This window comes from Oratosquilla oratoria, chromosome 20 (genome assembly GCF_046742065.1).
Source record: "Oratosquilla oratoria isolate Oo_2021 chromosome 20, ASM4674206v1, whole genome shotgun sequence".
NCBI lineage: Eukaryota > Metazoa > Arthropoda > Malacostraca > Stomatopoda > Squillidae > Oratosquilla > Oratosquilla oratoria.
In genome coordinates, this window is record NC_134796.1 from 44,411,111 (window position 1) to 44,433,059 (window position 21,949).

Consider the following 21,949-nt stretch of genomic DNA (forward strand, 5'->3'; position numbering starts at 1 on the left):
CTTAAAAGCGTCTTTCCCACTGTAGCTATCTTCGCTCAGAGAGTACCAAAAGTTGTAGAAATAAAAACCTTCTCTATGCAGAAAGACAGTACATCCACAGCAAGGCCACTTCGCCTACATGGCAACCCTCACTCCTTCTCCCCTCATGCAGAAAATATAGAAAATGGGGAGCATACCCTTTGGGATGCATCAAATTATCATCCATACATAATCATTCTCCACTCACCCCATCCCCCTACCTTCTCCCTTCCCTACTCAACAGACATTCCTTTCTTGCTCAAAGCCCCTTTTATACTACAAATACATACATACATATACCAAGGCCTTTTCCCCCTTACAAGGGAGGTAGCCAAATAGAAAAAGGCATAAAACCATTCCCACCCATTCCATTCCCTAATACACTCCACTCCCCTCCACCCTCCTTCTCATCTCAGCACCTTGTCCACTGCCCTGGGTCAGAAGCAGTGTCGCAAGTCACAGCACATCCACAGCAGGGCCGCTTCAATAAATTGGCGACCCCCTCTCCCCGTCCTCCCATGCATAAAAGGAGAAGATGGGGAGCAATCCCTTTGGGCTGCGACAAATTTTTCTCACATACTACCTCATCCAACATCCCCCCACCCATTCCACCTCATGCATCACAACATCTTCCATATACAACCATTCTCCATTCACCCGTCTTCTGTCCTCTCCCGTCCTTCCTCAACAGACATTCCCCTCTTCCCCAAAGCCCCCTTCACCCCATCCATCCATCTCATCCTAGGATGCTCCCTCATGTTCACTCCCTCAACATCTGCCTTCCATACCTCTTTTACTAGTCTTTCTTCACTCATTCTTTCCATGTGTCCAAACCATCCTATTATTCTTTCATCAACCCTATCTCCCAGCTCCCTTTCCACCCCTGTTCTCCTCCTCACCTCCTCATTTCTCACTCTACCCAGCCTAGTAACCTCCATCCTTACTTCTCAGACACCTCATCTCAAACACATTCAAACTCCTTCTCTCTTCCTCTCTTATGTTTCATGTTTCTGCCCCATACAGTGCTGCTGGCACAATCATTCCTTCATACAGTCTCCTCATAGCATCTATTCCCAAATGTCTATTCCTCATTACACTTTTTAATCAACCAAGGCATTTACTTGCTTCTCTCAATCTACATTCTACCTCCACCTCCACTCCACCTTTTCCTGCCACATTTGCACCCAAGTATCTAAAACTATCCACTTCCTAGCAAGTCGCTCTCCCTTAACCCCTTCCATACGGTGCCGCACACGTAGGCGTCATGGACTTAGATCTCAGTGGCAGCAGCCAATGCCAGCCGTACGACGTGTCGTAATAATACTCGCATCATAAAATATAGTCACCGCTTATATCGATCGTTCTCTCTTTCACCCGCGAATTTTGAATACCACAGAGAATGGGATTCAGGGCACATTTGAGAGAATGTAAAAACACAGGGGCGACTACAATAAATATAATCAAGACGCCGATATGGCAGCCTCGCGAATACACTCGCTCCCCATGACGCCTACGTGTGCGGCACCGTATGGAAGGGGTTAAGGGGGTTAACTCTCCTTTCGGTGATTCGCTCGATCGGATTACGCATTTCCGGTCCTCCCGACCTAATTTTTTTATGTAAGGCAATGGAAATTTAACACAATGTGCAGGGGAATAGGATACATCTGTGACAGAAATTTCATTGAAATCCATTTGGAAATTTTTACACTACAGACGATTTACTTGCAATTTTGAGTTATTTTTGAAATAACGTTATTTTTCCAAAAGTATGAGGAAAATAATGTTTTGGAAAGAAATTAAGAGAGGAAGAGGAGGCGAATCAAGTAGGGAAGAAAAGGTAAAAGGTACAGATGGAGAGTTGATAATGGAAGAGACGGCAGTGAGGGGAAGATGGGCAGAATATTTTAGGGAGTTGCTGAATGTGAAGGAGGATAGGGAGGGAAAGATAGCTGCAGTGGGAAATACGAAGAAAATGAGAGTGATGAGTGAGGAGAATGGAGGAGAAATAAGGAAGGATGAGGTGAAGGCAGTTGTAAAGATGATGAAAGCAGGTAAGGCACCTGGTCTGGATGGATGTCATGCAGAATGTCTGAAAAAGGGAGGTTCAGTGATGGTGGACTGGTTGGTGAGATTATTTAATGTTTGCTGGAGAGAGGGTAGAGTACCGGAGGACTGGAGTAGTGCCTGTATAGTTCCTCTGTACAAGGGAAAAGGGGACAAGTGTGAATGTAGTAATTTCAGAGGGATTAGCCTGTTGAGTGTAGTAGGGAAGGCTTATGGGAGAATCTTAATTGAGAGGATTAGGAGAGGAACAGAAGGAGTAATTGGTGAGGAACAGTGTGGTTTTAGGACGGGTAGAGGTTGTGTAGATCAGATCTTTGTGGTAAGACAGATATGTGAGAAAGCTATAGGAAAGGGGAAGGATGTTTTTTGGGCTTTTATGGATCTGGAAAAGGCTTATGATAGGGTAGACAGAAAGGCACTGTGGGAGGTTATGCAGATTTATGGGATAGGAGGAAAGCTTTTGGGAGCTGTCAAGAGTTTTTATGTGAGTAGTAGAGCATGTGTTAGGATTGGAAATGGAGAGAGTGAGTGGTTTGAAGTAAAGGTGGGACTTCGTCAAGGATGCGTTATGTCGCCCTGGCTGTTCAACTTATACATGGATGGGGTGGTGCGAGAGGTGAATGCTAGGGTAGTGAGTCAGGGATTGGAGATGGTTAAAGAAAATGGAGAGAAAATTGGGAGGTGAGCCAGCTGTTGTTTGCAGACGACACTGCGCTTGTGGCAGGGTCAGAGGAGGGATTGAGGAAGCTGGTGGCAGAGTTTGGGAGAGTATGTGATAGAAGAAAGCTAAAGATAAATGTGGGTAAAAGTAAGGTGATGAGATGTACAAGGGGTGAAAGTGGCAGTAGACTGGAAGTGAACATTAAGGGAGAGCGACTGGAGGAAGTGGATAGTTTTAGATACTTGGGTGCAAGTGTAGCAGGAAAAGGTGGAGTGAAGGTGGAGGTAGAATGTAGATTGAGAGAAGCGAGTAAATGCCTTGGTGGTTTGAAGAGTGTAATGAGGAATAGACATTTGGGAATGGATGCGAAGAGGAGACTGTATGAAGGAGTGATTGTGCCAACAGCACTGTATGGGGCAGAAACGTGGAACATAAGAGAAGAAGAGAGAAGGAGTTTGAATGTGTTTGAGATGAGGTGTCTGAGAAGTATGGTGGGGGTTACTAGGCTAGATAGAGTGAGAAATGAGGAAGTGAGGAGGAGAACAGGGGTGAAAAAGGATTTGGGAGATAGGGTTGATGAAAGAATATTAGGATGGTTTGGACACATGGAAAGAATGAGTGAAGAAAGACTAGTAAAAGAGGTATGGAAGGCAGATGTTGAGGGAGTGAACATGAGGGGACGTCCTAGGATGAGGTGGATGGATGGGGTGAAGGGGGCTTTGGGGAAGAGGGGAATGTCTGTTGAGGAAGGAAGGGAGAGGACGGAAGACAGAGGTGAGTGGAGAATGGTTGTATATGGATGATGTTGTGACTGCATGAGGAGGAATGGGCGGGGGGGTGGGGGGTGGGGTAGTATGTGTGAGTAATTTTTGACGCAGCCCGAAGGGATTTCTCCCCGTCCTCTCCTTATATGCAAAGGGGGACGGAGAGGGGGGGTCGCCGATTAAATGAAGCGGCCTTGCTGTGGATGTACTGTGTCTTGCGACACTGCTTCTGACCCAGGGCGGTGGGCAGTGTGCAGGGATGACCCGTCATCCAGGAGGTGCTCAGATGAGAGGAAGGGTGGGAGGGGTGTGGAGTGTATTTAGGGATGAAATGGGTGGGAGTGTTTTTATGCCTTTCCCTTTTTGGCTACCTCCCTTGGAAGGGGGAAAAAGCCTTGGTATATGTATGTATGATGAGGAAAATAATAATTTCCTTTGGTGTACAGTTAGTAGACATCCAGATGTACCTAAATTAGTATACTCGTAATTATAAGTGAAAAAGAAAGAAAGTCAGCCTTACAGCAAATTATGAAAAAAAATAAAAATCACAACTTTAAAAAATTGTCAAAAATATATTTCAAGTAGGTTAAGAATGAATTTACTAATATTGTTAGATATAAGTATCACGATCATTTTCCAATAAGAATGATCAAAATTGCTTATTTACACACAAAGTTATAGTTACTTTTGTGCGAAAAAACTAGTTTTGAGAAAATAGCATTTTTATGTTCATATATTCACTACTCCATAAAAGTGCCTCCAAAGAGTATCAAATGCACATATCTACTTACATAATCCTTTGACCATTTCTGGGAAGTAAGCAGCAGATGTTCATTACATTTCTTTTGTACCCATGCCAGCTGAGAATCGTGACAATCCTAACCTTCCGTATCCTTCACATAATGAATGGTACACATGCATTACAATCCCTTTGCTAAGGTGAGTATTGTTGCACTTCTCAGGTTCAGAATGGAGCAAAATACTTCGGCAACTATCACATCTGACATATTTAGTTATGGAGTAGTGAATTTATAAATAAGAAATGTATAAAACAGGATAGCACGTGGAGAAATTACGCACGCATAAGCTGAACCCTTTTTCGATCGCACTGAGTGTGGTGACTGCTGCCTAACCTATCGTACAATAATATCAGAGTATAAAATTCTCAAAAACAACAACAAAAAATGACAAAATACAAGGAAAACAAACCATAGCAAAGAAAGGGGCGTGGCTGACGGGAATCTCTGGCCCTTTAAACCCGCCATTACCTGAGAAGGGTGGCGTTATACGTCTGGAAACCAGTCCCGCGGTGTTCAGGGACACCACACCAGTCCACACACGGTTTGACAAAATCGAGTATTTATCACCGAAATGAGAGTTAACCCCCTTAATGCTCACTTCCAGTTTGCTGCCACTTTCACCCCTTGTACATCTCATCACCTACTTTTGCCCACATTTATCTTCAATTTTCTTCTTTTACACACTCTCCCAAACTCTGTCACCAACTTCCTCAATCCCTCCTCTGATCCTGCTACAAGCACAGTGTCATCCGCAAACAACAGCTGGCTCACCTCCCACTTTTCTCCATTTTCTTTAACTATCTCCAATCCCTGACCCACCACCCTTGCATTTACCTCTTGCACCACCCCATCCATGTATAAGTTGAACAGCCAGGGTGATATAACACATCCCTGACGAAGGTCCACCTTTACCTCGAACCACTCACCCTCTCCATTTCTAATTCTGACACATGCTCTACTACTCTCGTAAAAACTCTTGACAGCTCCTAGAAGCTTTCCTTCTATTCCGTATATCCGCAAAACCTCCCACAGTGCCTTCCTGTCTACCCTGTTGTAAGCCTTTTCCAGATCCATAAAAGCCCAAAAAACATCCTTACCTTTTCCTATAGCTTTCTCCACACTGTTCCTCACCAATTACTCCCTCTGTTCCTCTCCTAATCCTCTCAATTAAGATCCTCCCATAAGCCTTCCCTACTAAACTCATCAAGCTAATCCCTCTGAAACAACTACACTCACACTTGTCCCCTTTTCCCTAATAAAGTGGAACTATACAGGCACTCCTCCAGTCCTCCGGCACTCTACCCTCTCTCCAGCAAACATTAAATAACCTCACCAGCCAGTCCACCATCACTGTACCTCCCCTTTTCAGACATTCTGCATGGCATCCATCCAGAGCAGGTGCCTTACCTGCTTTCATCATCTTAACCTCTTCACTCCGGGGCACATCGCACGTCTGGCAGCATTAGCTGCCCAACGTGCGATGTTGCATCATAATAATTGCATTACAAAAAATAAAGTCAGTGCTCAATCACTCGTTCTCTTTCACCCGTGTATTTTGATAACCATAGAAAATTGATAAAGCCAGATTAGAAAGAATGGAAATTACGTAGGTACGACTACAATAAATATAATCAAGATGCCGACATCGGCATCATCAAGTACCCACTTGCTCCTCATGCTACCTACGTAGGCGTCACCGTATGGAAGTGGTTAACAACTGCCTTCACCTCATCCTTCCTTATTTCTCCTCCATTTTCCTCACTCATCACTCTCATTTTCTTAGCACTTCCCACTGCAACTATCTTTCCCTCCCTATCCTCCTTCACATTTAGCAACTCCTTAAAAAACTCTGCCCATCTTCCCCTTACTGCCTTCTCTTCCATTATCATCTTTCCATCTGCACCTTTTACCTTTTCTTCTCCACTTGATTCGCCTCCTCTTCCTCTCTTAATTTCTTTCCAAAACATCTTTTTATTACTTTCAAAATTTTCTGTCATACTCTTACACCATTTCACATCTGCTCTCCTCTTTGCCTCCTTTACCTTGTGCTTTACTTCTCTTTTCTTTTCTTTGTACCTCTCATATGACTCCCTCATCCTATTCTATAACCAATCTGTGAAAGCTCGCTTCTTCTCTTCTATAACTTTCTTTGTTTCCTCATCCCACCATTCACTACCTTTTCTTCTATTTCCTCCTGTCCTTCTTGTTCCACACACCATCTTTGCACACTTTGTGACTCCCTCCTTGAACCATCCCCATTCCTCCTCCACTCCTAGCTCTACTCTATCCTTCACTCCCACTCCTCTCTCAGCTTCTTCTTGTACTCCTTCTCCTTTAAAGAGTTCTCTCTAAGCACCTCCCTACCTTTGATCCTTTTCCTCTTTCTCCATCTATCCTCCACTTTCAACTTACCTTCCCCAATAAATGATCTGATATTCCCCCACTCTCTCCCCTTAGCATATGTACATCCTTAACTCCTATCTACCACTACATAGTCCATTGACGCTCTATCTACCACCCTCTCCCATGTGTACTGATGCTTGACTTTCTTCTGAAACATTGTATTTGCTATCATCAACTCTCTTTCTAAACACATCTCCACCATCAGCTCTCCACTACGATTCTTTCCTGGAATTCCACATTTCCCAACCACTCCGTCAATTGGTTCATTTCCTACCCTAGCATTAAGGTTTCCCATTACTACTACATTAACGTTTCTCCCTAATCCCTTTATGCATTCATTTAAATCTATCCAAAAAGCCTCCCTTTCTTCTACACTCTTCTCACTACCAGGCCCATATACACTTACAAAAACCCACATCTCCTTTCCCAGTTTCACCTTCATCCACATTATCCTCGAGGAAACCTCCTTCCACTCCACTACACGTTTACTTATCTCTTCACTTACTAGTATAGCCACCCCTTCTCTCCCTCTCTTCACTCCAGAACACCTCCCAATTACACTACCAAACTCACACTTGCCCTTCCCTCTCAACTTGGTTTCACTCAAAGCCAACACATCCATCTTCTCACAAACATACTACCTATATCTTCCCTCTTACTCTCATCTGTACCACATCTACGCACATTGAAAGACCCAAACCTTAGGGTGCTGGTTGGAAAATTCCTAGACCCTCTTATGCCTTTACTTTTTTTAGGAATGTCCCCTGTGGGGCTACAGGGAGAAGGATGCCTGGTCCCAATCCCCGTCCCGTTTTTCTCGTCTCTTACAATCCAAGTAAATAAGTAAATAAATAAAAGAAAGATAACACAACATTTCTCCTTACTCCACTTTCTCTATCATAGATCTTTTATGGACCTAAACACTCACCCTCTTTGGCCCCTCCCTCAAGAGCCTTGCTAATTTCGCCCTGTTGGTCCTTGTGCCGCTGCAGCTGCATCTGAATCTCCTGCTCCTGCATACGGTGCTGGGCTTTGAAGCGTTCCCAGTTCGCCCATAATTGTCTGCGCTTGGCTTGGATGGCTGCACGTTCTACTGAGTACTCTTGCAAGAGGGTCTCACTCTTACTCCAGGCCTCTTCCACTGGCTTGAGGCTCTCCACAAGGGAATCCAGTGCCTGTATACTCACCTGACCTTCTTCACTTCCTGAGGCCTACAAAGCAAAATTGACCAGTTACTAATAGCTGGGCTGGAGGGGGAGTTGGGGAATGGGGTTGACATATGGAAGGGGCGAGTGTGTGTGTGTGTGGGGGGGGGGGGTTGATGAGGGAGGTGTGAAGTGCAGAGGTGGGGGGAGTGGGCATAAGGGGGCGACCAGGGATGGGATGGATGGTTGGGGTGGGGGGTGCATTGGGAGGGAGTGGGGTATCTGTTGAGGAAGGGAGATGACAGAGGGTGGGGGTGAATGGAGAGTGGTTGTGTGTGGATGGTGCTGTGGTGTATAGAAGGGAGTGGGGGGATGGGGTGAGGGAGCGTGTGTGAATATTTTGACACAGCCTGAAGGGATTTCTCCCCTGGGAATAAATAAATAAATATACATACCAAGTGAAATGGAAAGTTTATAGAAGTTGTTTCCCCCTCAAATCCCAAGCCATTCTTTACACCATGCAGTCATATTATGAATTTGAATATGAATATATATATATATATATATATATATATATATATATTCCATATATAGATAACCTACATGCTAACAGTGAGACAGATTGCCATGTACAGGGTCATTGTTACATGTGTAAACAATGGGTATATCCCCAGGCCACATCAAAGGGCTCAAGTTAGAGTCGACAGAGCCCCTTTTCCCACCCCACACATACACACACACATATTTAGTCACCTCTCATAATATACTGGGGAACATAGTGGCAATATTTTTATAACCCTCCACAGGGCACATACATATAAAAAATCTTTTCCCCAGGTCAAAGGGCACACACACTATGCACAAAAACCCATCGAACACCCCTCCCATCTCAGTATCTCATGTATGAGGAGTACATACATACACATACATACATATACCAAGGCTTTTTCCCCCTTCCAAGGGAGGTAGCCAAAAAGGGAAAGGCATAAAAACACTCCCACCCATTTCATCCCTAAATACACTCCCCACCCCTCCCACCCTTCCTCTCATCTGAGCACCTCCTGGATGACGGGTCATCCCTGCACCCTGCCCACCGCCCTGGGTCAGAAGCAGTGTCGCAAGACACAGTACATCCACAGCGAGGCCGCTTCATTTAATCGGCGACCCCCCCTCTCCGTCCCCCTTTGCATATAAGGCGAGGACGGGGAGAAATCCCTTCGGGCTGCGTCAAAATTTACTCACACATACTACCCCACCCCCCACTTCCCCGCCCATTCCTCCTCATGCAGTCACAACATCATCCATATACAACCATTCTCCACTCACCTCTGTCTTCCGTCCTCTCCCTTCCTTCCTCAACAGACATTCCCCTCTTCCCCAAAGCCCCCTTTACCCCATCCATCCACCTCATCCTAGGACGTCCCCTCATGTTCACTCCCTCCACATCTGCCTTCCATACCTCTTTTACTAGTCTTTCTTCACTCATTCTTTCCATGTGTCCAAACCATCCTAATATTCTTTCATCAACCCTATCTCCCAAATCCTTTTTCACCGTTCTCCTCCTCACCTCCTCATTTCTCACTCTATCTAGCCTAGTAACCCCCACCATACTTCTCAGACACCTCATCTCAAACACATTCAAACTCCTTCTCTCTTCTTCTCTTATGTTCCACGTTTCTGCCCCATACAGTGCTGTTGGCACAATCACTCCTTCATACAGTCTCCTCTTCGCATCCATTCCCAAATGTCTATTCCTCATTACACTCTTTAAACCACCAAGGCATTTACTCGCTTCTGTCAATCTACATTCTACCTCCACCTTCACTCCACCTTTTCCTGCTACACTTGCACCCAAGTATCTAAAACTATCCACTTCCTCCAGTCGCTCTCCCTTAATGTTCACTTCCAGTCTACTGCCACTTTCACCCCTTGTACATCTCATCACCTTACTTTTACCCACATTTATCTTTAGCTTTCTTCTATCACATACTCTCCCAAACTCTGCCACCAGCTTCCTCAATCCCTCCTCTGACCCTGCCACAAGCGCAGTGTCGTCCGCAAACAACAGCTGGCTCACCTCCCACTTTTCTCCATTTTCTTTAACCATCTCCAATCCCTGACTCACTACCCTAGCATTCACCTCTCGCACCACCCCATCCATGTATAAGTTGAACAGCCAGGGCGACATAACGCATCCTTGACGAAGTCCCACCTTTACTTCAAACCACTCACTCTCTCCATTTCTAATCCTAACACATGCTCTACTACTCTCATAAAAACTCTTGACAGCTCCCAAAAGCTTTCCTCCTATCCCATAAATCTGCATAACCTCCCACAGTGCCTTTCTGTCTACCCTATCATAAGCCTTTTCCAGATCCATGAAAGCCCAAAAAACATCCTTCCCCTTTCCTATAGCTTTCTCACATATCTGTCTTACCACAAAGATCTGATCTACACAACCTCTACCCGTCCTAAATCCACACTGTTCCTCACCAATTACTCCCTCTGTTCCTCTCCTAATCCTCTCAATTAAGATCCTCCCATAAGCCTTCCCTACTACACTCAACAGGCTAATCCCTCTGAAATTACTACATTCACACTTGTCCCCTTTTCCCTTGTAAAGAGGAACTATACAGGCACTACTCCAGTCCTCCGGTACTCTACCCTCTCTCCAGCAAACATTAAATAACCTCACCAACCAGTCCACCATCACTGCACCTCCCTTTTTCAGACATTCTGCATGACATCCATCCAGACCAGGTGCCTTACCTGCTTTCATCATCTTTACAACTGCCTTCACCTCATCCTTCCTGTTTTCTCCTCCATTCTCCTCACTCTCATTTTCTTCGCATTTCCCACTGCAGCTATCTTTCCTTCCCTATCCTCCTTCACATTCAGCAACTCCCTAAAGTATTCTGCCCATCTTCCCCTCACTGCCATCTCTTCCATTATCAACTCTCCATCTGTACCTTTTACCTTTTCTTCCCTACTTGATTCGCCTCCTCTTCCTCTCTTAATGAAATATTATGAAGTGGAGAAGCAGGTGGGCAAAAGTTAGAATTGATCAACATGACTTTTTGAATGAGGTCTGTCTTGAGTCATAAGAAAATAGTACAAACCTCTGCTCTGCAGTGTCACTTAAGTTCTTATGCATATTGACCACATAAAACTTATCCAGTCAATATTCCATACAGAGTAATTCTATCTATCTACCAATGGCCTTTTCCCCCTTATAAGGTAGGTAGCCAGTCAAGGCACACACCTACTCCCATCCACCACCTTTGTTTCCATCTCATCTTAGCTCCTCATGGATGAAGGGTCATCCCTGTCTCTTCCCAACTGCCCAGACCAGAAGCAATGCAGCAAGACACAGTAACTCCACATCAGTAACTCCACTTACTGGGTGACCTTTACTCCTTGTCCTTACATTCAAAATAAGGGCATTTAATAACCATAAATGTATTCCAAAATATAAATGTTAATTGATTTATAGTTTTGAAAGTAAAATAGGAGCTTGCCCTACTACTCAAGTAAAATATTTTGACTGCCTAAGACAGACTTCCTTTTATTATATACATTTGCAATACACTCTATGGCTCTCTATCAATCCTGTCTATGCTTTCTCCATGTTCAATAAAACCTAATCTTTATTTTATGTCAAACACATATATACATACACATACCAAGGCTTTTTCCCCCTTACAAGGGAGGTAGTCAAAAAGGAAAAGGCATAAAATCATTCCCACCCATTCCATCCCTAAATACACTCCACACCCTCTCCACCCTCCCTCTTATCTTAGCACCTCCTGGATGACGAGTCATCCCTGCACCTTGTCCACTGCCCTGGGTCAGAACCTCCCACAGTGCCTTTCTGTCTACCCTATCATAAGCCTTTTCCATACATACATACATACATATACCAAGGCTTTTTCCACCTTACAAGGGAGGTAGCCAAAAAGGGAAAGGCATAAAATCATTTCCACCCATTCCATCCCTGAATACACTCCACACCCCTCCACCCTCCCTCTTATCTGAGCACCTCCTGGATGACGGGTCATCCCTGCACCTTGTCCACTGCCCTGGGTCAGAAGCAGTGTCGCAAGACACAGCACATCCACAGCAAGTCCGCTTCATTAAATCGGCAACCCCCCCTCTCTGTCCCCCCATTGCATAAAAGGAGAGGACGGGGAGAAATCCCTTCAGGCTGCGTCAAATTTTGCTCACACATACAACCACTCCTCGTTTAACGACCTACTCTGTTAGCGACGACGCGGTGTTACGACGGGCTTTATGACAGACCAATATTTGTTTAACGTAAATCTCCCGAAGTTACGACGTCGTGTACGATAATTAAGTTGGCTGAGGCAAATTTGTATGTAATAAATGAACTTGTACGGTGGATATTAGCTGTGAGGTAAAGTGTTCTGAAGCTTAGGTCTACATTACCATCCTGCAAGCTGCACAAACTACCTGGGGTACAGTATATACCGGTATTGGTAAATCTTTAGTTTCGACCATGAGCCCAATAGCAATAGAAAATTAATTATTAATTTTGTAAATTATAATATATCAACATAATATACAATTTTGTGAGTGGAAATAAAAAAAAGTGCGAAAACAGATTTCGTAAGTAACGAAGTCATGTCGGACGAATGGTACACCATGTTTGTTATGATAGATTCCGACATTGAAGAAATTAAAGGATGATAAATTCGTCTAACCTAAACTAAACTAACCTAACCTGTGTTTAATAAATCATCACCTGCAAATTAAATGTCATCCGGCTCGTCCTCGTTGTCGTCGTCGTGAGAGACGTTGGCAGGCTTTTCAACCACTCTCTCAGCTTGCAGGGTATACAAAGTTATTGCAGCTTGAAGGAATGCATGTATCTCCACACCATAACATTCCTTCAAGAAAATATACCTGGCGAGGTAGCCGGAAGTACCGAGGCCGTCAATTGACAGACGACAAGATGGCGTCCCGATCCTATGCTACCGACTTCGTTCATTAGCATATTTGCTTGTAGCAAGGTATTCTTTACTTCCATTTCTGCCCACAATATTGCATATTACATTGATACATTTTAATTTACAAAATCAATAATTAATTTTCTATTGCAATATTGCGCCCATGGTCGAAACTAAAAAAATACCCCGGTTTTTTATATGGAATGTCAGCAAATGCGGATTTGGTCATATACGGTAATTTCAGGAACCTAACCACGGTAAATAAACAGTAAATAAAGCTTTAATGTACTGTATAAAGGAGGGAAAATACACGAAAATAAAGATATATGTATTGCTGGACATTGTACATACAGTACATGTATGTATATGTATACACTTTTGCTTAACGACCAATTCGGTTAACGACGGCAACGCTGGTCCCAATTGTCGTCGTTAAACGAGGAGCGATTGTATCACCTAACCCCCCATCCCCCGCTCATTCCACCTCGTGCAATCACAACATCATCCATATACAACCATTCTCCATTCACCAATCTTCTGTCCTCTCCCATCCTTCCTCAACAGACATTCCCCTTTTCCCCAAAGCCCCCTTCACCCCATCCATCCACCTCATCCTAGGACGTTCCCTCATGTTCACTCCCTCCACATCTGCCTTCCATACCTCTTTTACTAGTCTTTCTTCACTCATTCTTTCCATGTGTCCAAACCATCCTATTATTCTTTCATCAACCCTATCTCCCAGCTCCTTTTCCACCCCTGTTCTCCTCCTCACCTCCTCATTTCTCACTCTATCTAGCCTAGTAACCCCCATCTTACTTCTCAGACACTTAATCTCAAACACATTCAAACTCCTTCTCTCTTCCTCTCTTATGTCTATTCCTCATTACACTCTTTAATCCACCATGGCATTTACTCACTTCTCTCAATCTACATTCTACCTCCACCTTCACTCCACCTTTTCCTGCCACATTTGCACCCAAGTATCTAAAACTATCCACTTCCTCCAGTCGCTCTCCCATAATGCTCACCTCCAGTCTACTGACATTTTCACCCCTTGTACATCTCATCACCTTACAAGAATCCACATTTATCTTTAGCTTTCTTCTATCACATACTCTCCCACCAACTTCCTCAATCCCTCCTCCGATCCTGCCACAAGCGCAGTGTTGTCCGCAAACAACAGCTGGCTCACCTCCCACTTCTCTCCATTTTCTTTAACCATCTCCAATCCCTTGCCCACTACCCTTGCATTTACCTCTCGCACTACCCCATCCATGTATAAGTTGAACAGCCAGGGTGACATAACGCATCCTTGACGAAGTCCCACCTTTACCTCGAACCACTCACTCTCTCCATTTCCAATCCTGACACAAGCTCTACTACTCTCATAAAAACTCTTGACAGCTCCCAGAAGCTTTCCTCCTATCCCGTATATCTGCATAACCTCCCACAGTGCCTTTCTGTCTACCCTATCATAAGCCTTTTCCAGATCCATAAAAGCCCAAAAAACATCCTTCCCCTTTCCTATAGCTTTCTCACATATCTGTCTTACCACAAAGATCTGATCTACACAACCTCTACCCATCCTAAATCCACACTGTTCCTCACCAATTACTCCTTCTGTTCCTCTCCTAATCCTCTCAATCAAGATCCTCCCATAAGCCTTCCCAACTACACTTAACAAGCTAATCCCTCTGAAACTACTACATTCACACTTGTCCCCTTTTCCCTTGTAAAGTGGAACTATACAGGCACTCCTCCAGTCCTCCAGCACTCTACCCTCTCTCCAGCAAACATTAAATAACCTCACCAACCAGTCCACCATCACTGTACCTCCCTTTTTCAGACATTCTGCATGGCATCCATCCAGACCAGGTGCCTTACCTACTTTCAACATCTTGACAACTGTCTTCACTTCATCCTTCCTTATTTCTCCTCCATTTTCCTCACTCATCATGGTAATTTTCTTAGCATATCCCACTGCAGCTATCTTTCCCTCCCTATCCTCCTTCACATTTAGCAACTCCCTAAAATATTCTGCCTATCTTTCCCTTACTGCCTTCTCTTCCATACATATACATACACATACACACATATATACACATACACATACATACATACACCAAAAGACCCTTTCCTGCTTCACTTCTTGCACATTTTTCCCAGGATCACACAAGTCCTACATGTTTACAATTTATACATTTTATATATTTTTTTTCTTAAATAAAGTTGTTAAGTTTACTTAACAACTTTATTTAAGAAAAATTTATAAATTGTAAACATGTAGGACATTTCCGCACCCACTATAAACACGGATGGACAGTTAGTCCATGGGTACTACCTCTCCTCTCTCACCAGGATGTCTCCACGTTCCCTTTGTTTCCCACCCATATATTCTGCACCTTTGTATCTTTCACTATGTATTATTTGCACTGAAGATGTGAATACACGAAAGCGCTCTGCTTTAATAGTTTTTCTTCGTGGTCAACCTTGCATATATATATATATATATATATATATATATACATATATATACATATATACATATATATACATATATATACATATATATATATACATATATACATATATATATACATATATACATATATATATACATATATATATATATACATATATATACACATACATATATATATATATACATATATATATACGACCGGTCGAAATGAACAAAGGGCGAACTTTTCAAGTAAAGTTCCCTATTTGTCCAGTAGGTGGCAGCGACGGCCGTACACTTGTACTCAAACCCGGCCCAGTCAAGCCGCCACCAGGGCTGCCGTTTCGTAGAATTTTGTACCAAAACATAGTAAAATAGCAGCATGTGGCAACTGCACAAGGACATGAGGAAATTTTTTCTACATATCAGCGGCCTGTTAAAAACATTCAAAAACTCAAACTTTTGTTTAAAAATCATAGAACTAGTTATCAAATAATAAATGGTACATCAAAATATGACTTTTATTGGTAATTGTGTTACTTATAAAATTCCCCAAAAGATACGTTTTTACCGTGTAGAAAAAATTCTACGCTAAAGTTTCAGCTTTCTTTTAGCGATAATAATAAAAAAATCATTCTTATATCTTACTGAATATGTTAGGGCATGGGGGCCTTATATACATTCAAGAATAAAAAACTAGAACCAACATTTTGTCAAAGTTTGACAAGTATATCTTGCTATGAAAGTCTGTACACGCCCGAGAAAAATGTATGCCCCAGTATGGCAACACTCCCATTCTAGACGGAAGTGTAGAAAACGAGGCAACCCTGGTCGCCACCACTGTCCCACGTGCATACCTTCCGATATTTACAGTGTACGTAATAAAAAATACAGTAAAGTACACTGTATATACAGTACATTTACATGCCTGTATTACAGTTATCATTACAGAATTATTAGTATTATAGCATTATTATTACAGTATTGTTATCATTACAGTGTTAAGAGTATTATTCTTATGTGTTTCTATGCCATATCATACATTACCTATACGTATACCGCTATGAAAATCTACAGGTGTTAGGGCGATATTTTCGATGACCGGACGTTTGGCATGACCAGACCACCCTTCCCCCCAATTAGTCCGGGCTTTCGAGGTTCGACTGTATATATATTACACACGTGTGTATAAAGTGTAATAAGGAATAGAAATTTGGGAATGGATGCTAAGAGACTGTATGAAGGAGTGATTGTGCCAACAGCACTGTATGGAGCAGAAACATGGAACATAAGAGAGGAAGAGAGAAGGAGTTTGAATGTGTTTGAGATGAAGTGTCTGAGAAGTATGATGGGGGTTACTAGGCTAGATAGAGTGAGAAATGAGGAGGTGAGGAGGAGAACAGGGGTGGAAAGGGAGTTGGGAGATAGGGTTGATGAAAGAGTATTAGGATGGTTTGGACACATGGAAAGAATGAGTGAAGAAAGACTAGTAAAGGAGGTATGGAAGGCAGATGTGGAGGGAGTGAACATGAGGGGACGTCCTAGGATGAGATGGATGGATGGGGTGAAGGGGGCTTTGGGGAAGAGGGGAATGTCTGTTGAGGAAGAACAGGAGAGGACAGAAGACAGGGGTGAATGGAGAATGGTTGTATATGGAAGATGTTGTGATGCATGAGGTGGAATGGACGGGGGGATGGGGGGTGAGGTAGTGTGTGTGAGCAAAATTTGACGCAGCCCGAAGGGATTTCTCCCCGTCCTCTCCTTTATATGGGGGGATGGAGAGGGGGGGTCGCCGATTTAATGAAGCGGCCTTGCTGTGGATGTGCTGTGTCTTGCGACACTGCTTCTGACCCAGGGCAGTGGACAGGGTGCAGGGATGACCCGTCATCCAGGAGGTGCTAAGATGGGAGGGAGGGTGGAGGGGTGTGGAGTGTTTTCAGGGATGGAATGGGTGGGAATGATTTTATGCCTTTTCCTTTTTGGCTACCTCCATAGTAAGGGGGAAAAAGCCTTGGTATATGTATGTATGTATGTATGTATGTATGTGTATATATTATCTGGTATTTATTTTTTCAAGAAACTACATCTTTTTATCCCTACCTTTTCTTTACACACATTAACATAGTCTTGTACATCTGGATCTGTAAGAATGGTGGAGTGGAAAGTATGGAGGTTGATGGATGTCCAGTGAAGCTTGAAACGACTAAGATGATCCACTTCCAAGCGCTCCATTGCTGGCTGGACAACCCGACACACCGTCACTACCCACTGATATGAGTCACACACCCCTGAAACCAGAACAGAAATGTTAATATTGTAAACAAATCTGATGAAGGATCCTATTGAAACTAAGACTGTTAATGACTGTTGCTGAGGATTCTTTATTTTTTTCCTAAGTTATTCAATTATCTTTTACTTTTAATGCAATATAATCACCATCAAGATCTATTTCTGTTGAATTTGTTATCTATAATGTGAAAGCTCTATGTACTAGACCAGAACCTTTAACTAGCAGGTCAGGGCGTCATTACTTGTGGCGAAGGTCGAGGGGATGGTGGTTTGAACCCTGCCAATGGCAAAGTTGAACCAAGGGCATGGTTTGTTAAATTCCACACTACAAAGTCCTCTGTAAGGGGCATTGTCCTTGCCTCCTGATTGGGGGAGTTTGTGATGTAAACCAAATCAACAAGAACCAGGCTAAACCATACATGTCATTCTTCTTGGTGAAAAATTTGATTGCCAGATTTCTTTATCTCTTCAAATCAATGTCTATTTATTAACCAAAAGGCCTCTTCCCTCTTAGGAGGGAGGTAGCCACCCATGGCTACTTCAACACACTGTTCACAATTTTCACTCAACAAATATAAATTAATTTAACAAAGAAGCATCTACTGACAGAACAGTAATGGTGACTTATGGGTCAGTCTTATGATTGTTACTGGTTACCTGGGAGTAACAAGTATCCTGCAAGAAATCTGGGGCAATGGATTGATTGACAGTTGCAACTGGTTCCACCAAGTGCAAAAACTGGCCAAAAACTAATAAAAAATAAATAAATGATAAATAAAATAAATAGCCAGACCAAAGGGTTTAGCCGAGTACCTCATGAACAACCTTGCACGGTCTATAGATCTTGATGTTCCCATTTTCTTCTATCATAAATATATATTTAATTAAAACAGTGGCAAATTATTACCTATTCACTCAGATGTATTCTTAAATCATAGCAAGGCACACCAACCAGGAAAAAATAAATAATTTCTCAACTGATTGGGCCTCAACTAAGATATCCATTCAAAATCGTCATAGTGAATATACTCTTCTATGAAAACCTTGACTATGATTGAACATATGACCAAAATGTTGTACACTGGCTCCTCATTCAATTGACAAAACAATATTCGCAAATTACATACTAGGTATTTACAAATTAAAATCCTGATTCATAAGGAGGTTGTTCCTGTCTGAGCGACCAGTATGCAAATTATGAAACCTGTTCAATTCTACACAAACCTTTAAGATACACAATGCTGTCCTCTATGGATGGATCATCATTGATGGTTGAGAGCAGACGGACTTTGAGCTCCACACATAGCTCATGAACCAACTGTCCCACCCGAAGATATAATTGATGAGGATCATGCAAAACTAACCTGAAAAAAAATTATGAAGTATTGCAAGTTGTCTGAAGCATGTCTGAATATCATAAACAATAAAAACTGTATAGAACACAAGAGTCACAGCTTTTAAAATGCACACTCAAGTTCAAGCCAATCAATGTTCACTGAATATCTTGCAAATGTTAACTCTGGCCACTCAACAACGTATCAATTCTTATATTAACTCCTGATGCCTCTTGTAACTTTTGCATAGGCTAACATTACAACAGAAACTTACATATTTGTAAGGGCTTTGATCCGATTGACAGGTGGAAGGGGCCGTGGGTTAGTGTTCTGAGATGGCTGAGGAATGATTGCTCGATGAAGCTGACGAATTAGAGAGCGAAGTTCTAACCATACACCCATCATCACAAACGACTCTTCATCCACATTAGCACTGAAATTGAGAGGGCAAATATTAAACATATACATATTTAAAACACATTCATACAGCTTATTATAACCTGCTGCTTTTTTTTTTTTTTTTAAGTCAGATTTTGCCATCAATACCTTGTAGACCACCAAGTTGGTACATCCCAAGCAACCTTAACACCAGTTTCAAGAATAAGGTGGCAATTCCTAACCCTCCCCACACAACCATGATTTTAGAAAAGGGGGAGATGTAGTGTAAAGCAGTCTTAATACATAAACTGCAGTAAGATGGAGGGAGAGCATATGTGTATATATATGTATATATATATACATATATATATGCATATATTTATATACATATACTGTATATATATGTATATAACATATGTATATATAAACATATATATATATATATATATATATATATATACATACATACATACATACATACATATATATCTATATATATATATATATATATAGATATATATATATATATATGTATATATACATATACATATACATATATGCACTTTTTTTGTGTATTTACCTAACTGGTGCACAGGAAAAGAGCTACTTTCATAGTACTGTCTTATTTTCCATCTATCACACCTAGTTCTAAGTTTGTTTATGGTTCCAGCTTGGGGTACATCATCATCTACGCTATTCCAGGAGTTGAGACATCTGTACAGAAAATTATGCATATTAATGTCTTTTCAAATATATATGCCTGTTTGTAAGTACACACACACACACAAATGGTTGAAATATTTAGAAGAGGAAAAAATACTGGTGGAAAACCAATTCACACTTCAGGAAAGGAAGATCATGTTTCCAATTTGTTGAGTTCTTACTCAGGAGTTATTGATGTGATCCTGAGAGCAATGGTAGGATGGACTGCATTTACTTGGATCTAGAGGGAGTTTTTGATGAAGTACCTCACAAAAATTATCATGGAAGCTGGAACATATAGGTCTTAAAGGGATTTTGCTAGAATGGATGAAAGACCTTCTGAAGAACAGATCAATGAAGACAACACTGACAGACAAGATGTCTGGACGGAGAAAAAAAATTACAAAATCCCCAAGGGGTTTGTATTATCACCGGTAATATTCTTGGTATATATCAACGACATAACGGATAACTTGACTAGTTATGCTAATTAATTTGCTGATGAAGCAAAGATGATGAGAAGAGTAAAGAATAAAAAAGTTTGTAGGTTGTTATAAGATCTGGATAAGGTATATGGTGGAGCCTGGAGTGAGCAATAAATTTCAATATTAAGAAATTAAAGATATTGGAACTGGAAGTAAGTAACAATAGGTAATCACAGCTTTATAGAATGGGTAATGATTCAATTACAACAGTAAAGTACAGACTTTGGAATGATAATGATGGAAAATTTGTCACCAATAATGTACATCAAAAGGATCATTTGAGAAGCTTATAATCTACTGAAAAACATAAAAATAGAATTCCACTACATGTGTATGTAATGTAAGATCAAATGAAGGAATAAGGTATAGGGAAGGTCAAGTATAAATTGAACTGTGTGGGAACAGCCAGCAATTACTCATTGAAATAAAAGTCAGTACCAGTACATCATATGTTTGTTCAGGTCAGCCTGTCAGGATGGAACCCCACATTCAGCTTATCCAAAATTCTGCTTTATCACATTCAGTCTCAGATCACAAAACAAGCAACAAGACTGCCAATTCTATACTTTTGTGAGTTCCTAGATGCAATCTATCAAAAAATATAAAAATTTATTTGCACAACAGTAACAAGAAATGATTGACAAACATCTTAAATGGCAAAGAATGCATGGCATCCTAAAACCACCCATTTATCAGAGCGCATTATATCAATGAATTCTCCCTTGGGAAAAAACATATTTGCTACACTCTTTTAACATATTTACATATGACCTTCCAAATCCAAACCAAGAGCAAAACACCACAGGTCTAACAGATGCAGAGAACTTACTAGGTACTAATTAATTAAGCACAGACTAAAAGATAGTAGTTAAAAACAATTCAAACTTAGTATAAAGAGCTAGGATTAAGGTTGACACAAAATAGGAAGTAAGCTTACCCCTAACTACCATGAATCAAAGAGGCATCCATTGGTCAAATCAAATTATCAACCTCTCCCACTGAACAAAATCTCAATAATGAAATGTCCCCCTTAGTCCACTTCAACAAACTGTCCGAAATGTCCTCCCTTGTCTCCACCAAGTCCCACCCGTCCCCCTCCTCCCCCCCCTACCTACCACCCACCCCTCCCCGATAACCTCTCCCAATTCCTTCCCCGTTGGCTTATATGTGCTCAGAGTGTGTGTCATGTCTGTACTTGAAAAAGCTGTAACAAGCGAAACGTAGTACCAATAAAGGTTTCGATCTCACAAGGTGTTTATTCTCACAATCTCAAAAATACTTGGTCTTACATGTGATACACATGGCATTAATCCCTCAAACAAAAGACCTTATAACAAAAACAAACGAGAAACTAAACCTACTTTGGCATGGGATTCGGTCAACAGAAAAACTCACTACATAAGCAACTCTTAAGAACCACACTTAACTATGCTTCCACAGCATGGTATAAAACAATACAGGAAACAAGGTCAACTAAA

General features: G+C 41.9%; 1 protein-coding gene across 1 annotated transcript in view; it reads right to left on the reverse strand.

Moving 5' to 3' along the window:
- The window catches only part of LOC143036518 (uncharacterized), a 70,068-nt gene that overhangs the window by 33,337 nt on the left and 14,782 nt on the right, over positions 1-21,949 (reverse strand). The window contains exons 2-5 of the mRNA XM_076203975.1: positions 19,181-19,339; positions 18,797-18,936; positions 17,384-17,571; positions 7,639-7,921 (exon numbers count right to left, since the gene is read on the reverse strand). Coding sequence (XP_076060090.1) covers positions 7,639-7,921; positions 17,384-17,571; positions 18,797-18,936; positions 19,181-19,339 — 770 coding nt within the window. The remainder of the gene's footprint in view (positions 1-7,638; positions 7,922-17,383; positions 17,572-18,796; positions 18,937-19,180; positions 19,340-21,949) is intronic.